Source organism: Arachis ipaensis, chromosome B02, assembly GCF_000816755.2.
Source record: "Arachis ipaensis cultivar K30076 chromosome B02, Araip1.1, whole genome shotgun sequence".
NCBI classification, from domain to species: Eukaryota; Viridiplantae; Streptophyta; class Magnoliopsida; order Fabales; family Fabaceae; genus Arachis; species Arachis ipaensis.
Genome location: NC_029786.2, coordinates 88567761 through 88576521, shown reverse-complemented (window position 1 = coordinate 88576521; position 8761 = coordinate 88567761). Strand labels below are relative to the sequence as shown.

Genomic DNA, 8761 nt, shown 5'->3' with positions numbered 1-8761 from the left:
ATGAGAAAATATGGAAAAATAATAATATTAGTGTACAATGTATACAATAAATTAAAAAAAATTAAAAATTAAATATTAAATATTAAATTTTTAATTAATTATTTAATTTTAAAATTTAAAATTTAAAAATTTAGGATTAGCATTTAAATACACGGTTATTTTCAATTTCACTATAATCTCTCAACCTCTATTCTATCCCGAAAACTCGTCACTGTCCCTAGGTCCCGGAGACCATGCCAACGCGCTCATGACCATCAACAACGATGATGATCTCACGAAAGCTTTTGAGATATTTGTGTGGGAGAAGGAGAACACGGAGGCTTCATCGTCATCATCAGGTATCACTCCGAATTGAAGGGTTTGCAATGGATGCTGCAGCGGCTTGGTCTTGAAAGTTCATATGATGACTGCATCGCCATGATTGCTGTCTTCGATACTGATCCTAATTAATTATTTTTTTCGTCTTATATCATCACTGAATGTTTAATTCACTAGATATATAGATGGTTATTTTAATTTTTAATTGAATGGTTATTTTGTTCGATTTAATTTAAGTATATACAATTAACAAATGCTAGATGGTCATTTCACTAAGTAGTTGGATGATTATTTTAATAACTACGTGGATGGTTGTTTAATGGCCGATGAGAAAGCTTCTAACGCCGAAGAGGTGGGATGATTGATGAGGATAGGGGTAGCAGACAGTTGAGGGGAAGAGGGTGTTTGGGTAAATTTCATTGGCAAATTAGGGTTGGGATGGTTAATTTTTTGAAATAACTGTTTAGATTTTTTTTTTCTGTGTATTGGACCAAATTTAAAATCCTTTATAAGTATTGTCAAGATTTTTTATTGTCTCCCTAACAAAGTTCATATAAAAAAGAAAGCGTACTTGTTTGTGGCATGATAATTGGTAGTAATAATTTCTATTTTGTGCATGGTCTGCCTAAATTTTTTATGAGTATCAAATTAATTTGTATCTCAAAATTTTTGTACTTGTTTGTTGGGAATACTATAATTATTCGAATTCGTAGAACTTCAATTCTATTCTGCTTAAAAATCATTTTAGTTATTGTTCCGTTCGTTGGTTATACTTCGACTAAGGTAAAACTATAAATTGGAATCTAGTTAAACTAAATACACACGTACTATATCAGGAGTATGTAGAAAGTATGTGTTTTGCTCTCCTAACAGACTTATCCCATAAAATCAAATAATTACGTGCCAACTCAAATGGACACAGGAATCTCTCTGCAAATCTCTCTAAAAAAGCTCACTAAAGAGCCGTTATCACATAATTAGGCCCACTAAGTAACCGCCTGTAGCACAGCAATTCTATAAATATATCCACTCCTGACATGAAGAAGGTACGTTATTCACTCTGAATATCATCTCTATTATTCACACTCTTACTAACTTGAGCGTTGGAGTCCCTTTGCAGGTGCCCAACGCCACCGTCCTTAAAAGAAGACGATGTTCCTTCCTCTCACTCCCAAGGAAGGCAAGTTCAAGCACTAACAGATAGGGGTGTTCATGGTTTGGTTAATCCAAAAATCAAACCAGTTTTTTGGTTAACCAAAAATATAGTATTGGTTAATTAACCAAATTGGTTTTACATGATGAAATCGGTTATTAACCGGTTAGTGAATTTCAAAACCGGTTTTTAACCGGTTATTAAAATAAAAGCCGGTTTTTAAAAAAATAACCGGTTTTTATATAAAAACCGGTTTTTGTACTAAAAATTGGTTTTTACATGTAAAAATAGATTTTTACACAAAAATTAATATTTTTACATATAAAACCCAAATTTTTACACAAAAAACCGGTTTTTGTCCCAAAAACCGGTTTTTATACTAAAAAATTGGTTTTTACATGTAAAAATAGATTTTTACACAAAAATTAATATTTTTACATACAAAAACCCAAAATTTTAAACCTTTTTTTAATTGAATTTTTTAATCTAATTTTTTTCTTTCTAATGATACGAGTAACATTTGTAAATAATGAAGTCCCTTCCATTGCTTTCGTTCCTTTTTCTTTCTTATCTCTTTTCAATATTTTCTATAAATAATTTTTTCTCTTTCTCTCTCTCTCCTCTTCTCTTTCTTTTCTCTCTCTCTCCCCCATTTTTCTCTCTCCTCCTCTCTTTCTCTTCTCTCTCTCCCCCTCCTCTCTATCTATCTCTCTCTCTCCCCTCTCTCTTTCTCTCTCTCTCCTCTTCTCTTTCTTTTCTCTCTCTCCTTCTCTCTCCCCATCCTCTCTCTCTCCCCTCTCTCTTTCTCTCTCTTTGTCCTCTTTCTCTCTCTGCTTTTCTCTCTCTTATCCTTCTTCTCTCTTCTTATCTCTCTCCTTTTTTTCTTTCTCCTCCTCTATCTTCGCCTCCTCTCTCTCTTCTCTCTCGCTTTAGAGAGAAGAGGAGAAAAGAGATAGAAGAGGGATAGATATTAAGAGAAGGTTGAGAGAGAAAGAGAAAAGAGAGAGTAAGAAAAGAAAGAGGAGAAGGAGAGAAAATGAAGAGAGGAAGAGGAGGAGAGAGAGAAAGAAGAAAAGGAAAGAGAGATGAGCGAGAGAGAGAAAGAGAGAAAAGAAAAAAGAGAGAGAGGAAGGAGAGGGGAGAGAGAGAGAAAGAGAGAGAAGGAAAAAGAGAGGAGAAAGTAGAGAGATATGGGAGAGAGAGAGAGAGAAGGAGAGGAGAGGAGAGGAGAGAGAGAGGAGGGGAGAGAGAGGAGGAGGAGAGATAGAAAAAGGGGAGAGATGATTAGAGAGAAAAAGGGGAGGAGAGAGAGGAAGAGAGAGATCGGAGGGGGAGAAAGAGGGCAAAGAAAGAGAGAGAGAGAGAGAGAGAGAGAGAGGAAGTGAGAGAGTGGAGAGAATGAGAGAGAGATAGAGAGAGAAGGAGAGAAAGAGAGAGGGAGAGAGAGAAAGAGGGAAGGGGATAGAGAGGGAGAGAATGATAGAGAGACAAGGGAGAGAGAAAGAAAGACGAGGTGGAGAGAGAGAGAGAGAGAGAGAGAGAGAGAGAGAGAGAGAAAGAGAGAAGAAGGAAATGAGAGAGGAGATAAAGAGAAAAATGAGTTAGAGAGAGAAGGGAGAGAGTGGGGGGAAGGAAAGGGGAGAGAGAGGGAAAAGAGAGAGAAATAGGGGAAAAAAAGAGAGAGAAGGGGATAGAGAATAGAGAGAGAGAGAGATGATAGGGAGAGAGAAAAGGAGAGGAGGAGAAAGAGAAAAATGAGAGAGAGAGAGAGAGGGAGAGTAGGAAAAAAGAGAGATAGGAGGAGAGAGAGAAGGGAGAGAAAGAGAGAGAGAGAAAGAAGGGAGGGAGAGAGAGAGAAAGAGAGAGTAAGGGGGAGAGGGAGGGAGAGAGAAAGGGAGAGGAAGGGAGAGAGAGAGAGAGAGAGAGAGAGATAGAGAGAGAAAGAGTATGTAATTTGGTTTTGAAATTAGGTTTTGATTTTAATTTGGTTTTGGTTTTGGTTAACCGGTTAAAAATCGGTTTTTTTTAATTTGGTTTTGGTTAACCAATTCTAAAAAATATGGATATGGTTTTTAAATTGTTTCATTAAACTGGTTAACCAAAATGTGGTTATGGTTTTTTAACCGGTTAACCACATTTTGGTTTTTTTATGAACACCCCTACTAACAGAATAGGCTATACCTCGAAGTCTATTTTCACACAGGAACATTTGACGCCCACCGTGGGGCCGAAGCAGTTAATCTAACCCCACCATTCCTTATATATTGCACTTTATTTTCTCTCTTTCACACAGTTTCTCCAACCTTTTAACATGGCCGACAACAGAGTTCACTCTAATTCATTACTTTCATCTCTTATAGTTCACATACTTACTTGAGCGTCGGAGTGCTTTTTGCAGGTGCTCCCACCACCGTGTTTCACCGTGCCGAGGTTATTTCCGAAGGCTACCTTCTAGACGACGTATAGCTCTCCACCAATAGATTAGCAGCCTCACTGGGAGAGATATACTTTGGCTAGACCTGAACGAAATATTTGGCGCCCACCATGGGGCCGAAATTAAATAACTCCATGACAACCTTTTGTTATTATTTTTGCAGGTCCACGGCTGATGATGTTGTTCTCCCACCTACTCATGATGAACTGGTGGCAATGACCATCACTCTCCAAGTGGAGGCAAAGAAAATGGCCAATCTTCTGAACGACGGGAGAAAAAATGAGAGAAATAAGTTCATAAAGTTGGAATTATATTCGAGTTTTTAATCAAATTTAACAATCTTTTACAATTTATTAACTTATCATTTATTCTATCTTTTTGGTGATAGTGAATCTTTTTTATATTCATTTTAAATTCATGTATTACTCGTAAATGAGTATTCGTTTTATTCCTTATTTTACATTGCTTTGCTCTGATTATAATATTTATTATTATGCCGAATTCCTTTTTTTTCTTATGTTGTTGACTATAGACTCACCATGGTAATGACACTTTTTTTATTGATTTTTAGCAAAACAGCATAATACATAACTACTTATTCCTATTGACACGCTAATAAGCTATATTTTTTTTTATTCTTTCTCAATTGTTTTCATGTATTATTGAAAACTTCTCTATTTGTTATTTATATTATCGTTATTAGTAATTACTGCTTGTTCTTTAACTAATTACTCAATGTTCATGCTGTCTTATTCATGTTTTTTCCAATTATTCGGAATGACGGAGTTTAATTTTAACTTTAGCCAATAATTTCAGAATATGTATTTAACAAAATTTATTCTTAATATATTGGCGATTGGAACAGGACATGACATGTTTAATGTGTCTTCAATTTTTCACCTTCAACTTATGAGAATGGACCTCGATCATACATGAGCAAATTTCACCTTCTTCACCAACTCAGATTGAGTTATAGCTTATGAACCTTACTATAAGTCGCCGTTGACATTTCTACTTCGGTAAAATTATGTATATGTATAATCTAATTTGCTCATATATATGTTTTATGTCAACTTTCAATACATCATAACTTCCTACGAGGTATCTACTACTCTATATATTCGAATTGCTTCACATTATGTATGTATCTTATCATTTCATATATCAAAATCAATCAATCAATCCATCGAAAAATAAAATTGGCTATTAATCAATCCGAAAAAAATGACTTTTTACCAACCAAAAAACAAACTCAATTAACAATTATCTCAATTTATTTTTCTATTTTACAATAATTTATGCATGTTTACTTTCAATCCATTTTATTTATGTTACAAATCTTTATTATTCACTCAATATTCAATAATTAATTGTTTGGGCAAGAAATTCGTCAATAAGTTGCTGTGGATTGGAAAAATTCTCAAAGACAATTGATCATTGCATCCTCGGATCATACAATCGATTCGGTCAACTAATACATATTTTCGAACTTTTCAGTTCGCATCAATCAAATACTATATGCCATCCATGAAAAATTGTTCTCAAGCAAAAAAGTATCCCCACATAATTATATTGATTGAACAACTCTTACCATTCAATTGGTTTTGAATAAATATCGATTAACTGACTAAGTTTGGGGGCTACCACTCATTGAATAGCCATAACTATCTCACATTCTAATCTTTTTTATTCATTTTTATTTATTTGTTTATCTATTTCATCTGTTCGATCGTTCATAACCTTTCAATATCACTTTTTCACTACCAATTTTTTTCATTTTTTCTCTCTATTCAATCTAACAAGTTGAGCTTGGGGTTGCCATAATCACAATTCCGATTTATAGGTCGGAAGCTCAACCTGTTTAATTGAAAAATTTTTACAGGTCAAGCTTAGGGGCTATGTTCCATCCGTTGGCTATACTTCAGCTCAGGTAAAACTATAAATTGGAATCTAGTTAAAACTAAATACACACGCTATATCAGGAGTACGTGGAGAGTACATGTTTTGCTCTCCTAACAGACTTATCCCATAAAATCAAGTAACTACGTGCCAACCCAAATAGGCACAGGAATCTCTCCGCAAATTTCTCTAAAGAAGCTCACTAAAGAGCAGTTATCACATAATTAGGCTCACTAAATAACCGCATGTAGCACAACAATTCTATAAATATATCCACTCATAACATGAAGGAGGTACGTTATTCACTCTGAATATCATCTCTATTATCCACACTCTTATTAACTTGAGCGTTGGAGTCCCTTTGCAGGTGCCCAACGCCGCCGTCCTTACAAGAAGGCGATGTTCCTTCCTCTCACTCCCAAGGAAAGCAAGTTCAAACACTAACAGAATAGGCTATACCTCGGAGTCTATTTTCACACAGGAACAGTTACATTTAAAATGCTTTAGTAATCTATATTGTAATTTATTATAATATAGATGTTGGTTTAACTTATATAGGAAATCAATTAATAATAAAATATTTTTTTACAAATTATACATATGTGTTTTGTCTCTAAAAATAATGTTGCAAAAAATTAATATTATGTGTTTGTAATTAAAAGAAAAAAATATTGCCAAAAATTCAAGTGTTACAAAAAATTTTAAAAATGAAAAATTGTCACCAATTATGTTAAAAATATTTGTCTCACAATATTACGTTTTTTTGTAATAAATCTTTTTTTGTTACAAAACCATTTTGTAACTCTAAGTACAATGAAAGTTTGGGTTAATAGTTAAATTAGTTCCTAAAAAATGACTCAATCTTTAAATTCGTCTTTAAAAAATTTTATCAATCAAATTAGTCATTCAAAGATTATAAATTAATCATTTTTGTCTTTAGTCATTCAATTAGCACGCAGTTTTCGCCAATAATTGATGATACGAAAGATTAACTCATACCATACATAACACCTAGCATATCCAATTAAAGGCTAAACAAATATATATTTATAAAAATTTATCAATTTAGTGTCGTTAGATTATATTAGGTAGGGGTGTGCATGGGCCGGGTGAAACCGGGTTTGATGTGACCCAGACCCGGCCCGAAATATATATCGGACCTATTTGTTAGACCCGAACCCGACCTTAAACCCGATGAAACCTATACACTTTCGGGCCACGATTATACCGGGTGAAAACCGGGCCGTTAACATTATATTACCTTGATACCTTCTTGTAAGTTAGCATGTAAAAATATCCAAATTTCCAAGACTCCAACCATTATTTGACATGGTAAAATTCACTTAGAAAAATATAATAACTACTAACTCTTCTCTAAAATTAAAGTATAACTATAATCAATACTAATATTGCCTAATAACACCAAATATTTAAATCAATACAAATAACACAAGATTATGCATTAGTCTAAAGTCTTATGCATTTTAAACATAAAACATTAACTTATAGTCTTATATATAATGACTAATAACACAAAATATTAAGGTTTACAATAGTTAAATTTCACATAATAATAGCCATCACCATCACTAATAACACAAAATATTAATTGTGTATGATAACCGGGCCATCGGGCCGATTTCGGGTGACCCGAGCTATGGCCCGGACCCAACCCGGAATAATGACCGGGTCTACTTTTGAGACCCATACCCGACCCTAGACCCGATGAAATCACATCAAATTAGCCCCTAAAGTGTTCGGGACCGGACCGGGTCTTTGGGTTGGGCGGGGCCATGCACACCCCTAATATTAGGATTAGTATTTGTATAATTGAAAAAATTGACTAAATTGATAGATTTTTATGAATATATTTATTCAGTGTCCAATTGAATATGCTAGGTATTATGTATGCTATCAGTTAATATTTTATATCATCAATTGTTAACAAAAACTATTAATTGAGTGATAGAAAAACAAAAATAATTAATTTATTTGTAATCTCTGAATGACTAATTTGATTGATAAAATTTTTTAAGAACGAATTTGAAAAATAATTCATTTTTTAGGGACTTATAAAAATTTTGTAACAATTTAGTTTTGTTATAAAAGCTTCATGGAAGTCCAGGTAAATATTCTCTATATTACATTCCCTCACTTGAGCAATATGAATAATTTTTTCTTATATATAACAATAAAATAAAAGTAGTCTTCAGTTGAGCTCACAGTGCGGCTAATTTTGCAACCTAATAATCTATAATAACGAAATAACATTTTAGCTTATACTCTTATTATATTTTTTATTATGAGTATAATTCACGTGACGCATCCACAACATGTGAAAACAGGACACCCACGACATTACTCTACTTCAACGCAGCATACCGGGCTTTGTAAAAGCCCAAAAGCCCATTTCTTGGAGGTAAGTTGTCCTTCACAACAGGGTGGTTAGTGAATTCTTGACTCCACTTATGTAGATTAGGGAATTTGTCAACGGTCAACAAAGTCAAGTCCGCAGCTTCTTCAAGAAGAGGGAGCCAATAAGCTATGAAGCTAGCAGCAATGTCCACAAGACCAATTGTGTCTCCACCAAAGAACTTGTGATTATAACGCTTGAGCTCATTCTCAATAAATTGAAGGGCCTCGGTTGCTTCTTGAATGGCCTTCTCACGTTCTTCATTTTGAATAGTCCATGCAGCCTTCACTACTGTAGGAATGCACTAGCCACAAGAAAAACAAGAATGAATGGGGCTTTACATTTTACCCTATTTATACATTTCATAATAATATTTTTAAGAGCTAGTGTTTAAAATGTTATCTAAAAGTTGGGTGGAAGAGATGAATAATTTAGACTGATAATGAGTAAAGTAGGATATAGAATTTAGATTTTATTTTAATTTTATTTATTGGTTTAAAATTTGTTTTAAATTTAGTTATATTCTATCTGTGATTTGAGAATA

The 8761-nt window shown here is 33.8% G+C and overlaps 1 protein-coding gene across 1 annotated transcript in view; it reads right to left on the bottom strand.

Moving 5' to 3' along the window:
* Nucleotides 7925–8761, bottom strand: part of LOC107625637 (probable glutathione S-transferase) — a 3003-nt gene continuing 2166 nt past the window's right edge. Inside the window, exon 2 of the mRNA XM_016328329.2 lies at nucleotides 7925–8521. Within this exon, the coding sequence (XP_016183815.1) occupies nucleotides 8168–8521 (354 nt within the window). The 3' untranslated portion in view covers nucleotides 7925–8167. The remainder of the gene's footprint in view (nucleotides 8522–8761) is intronic.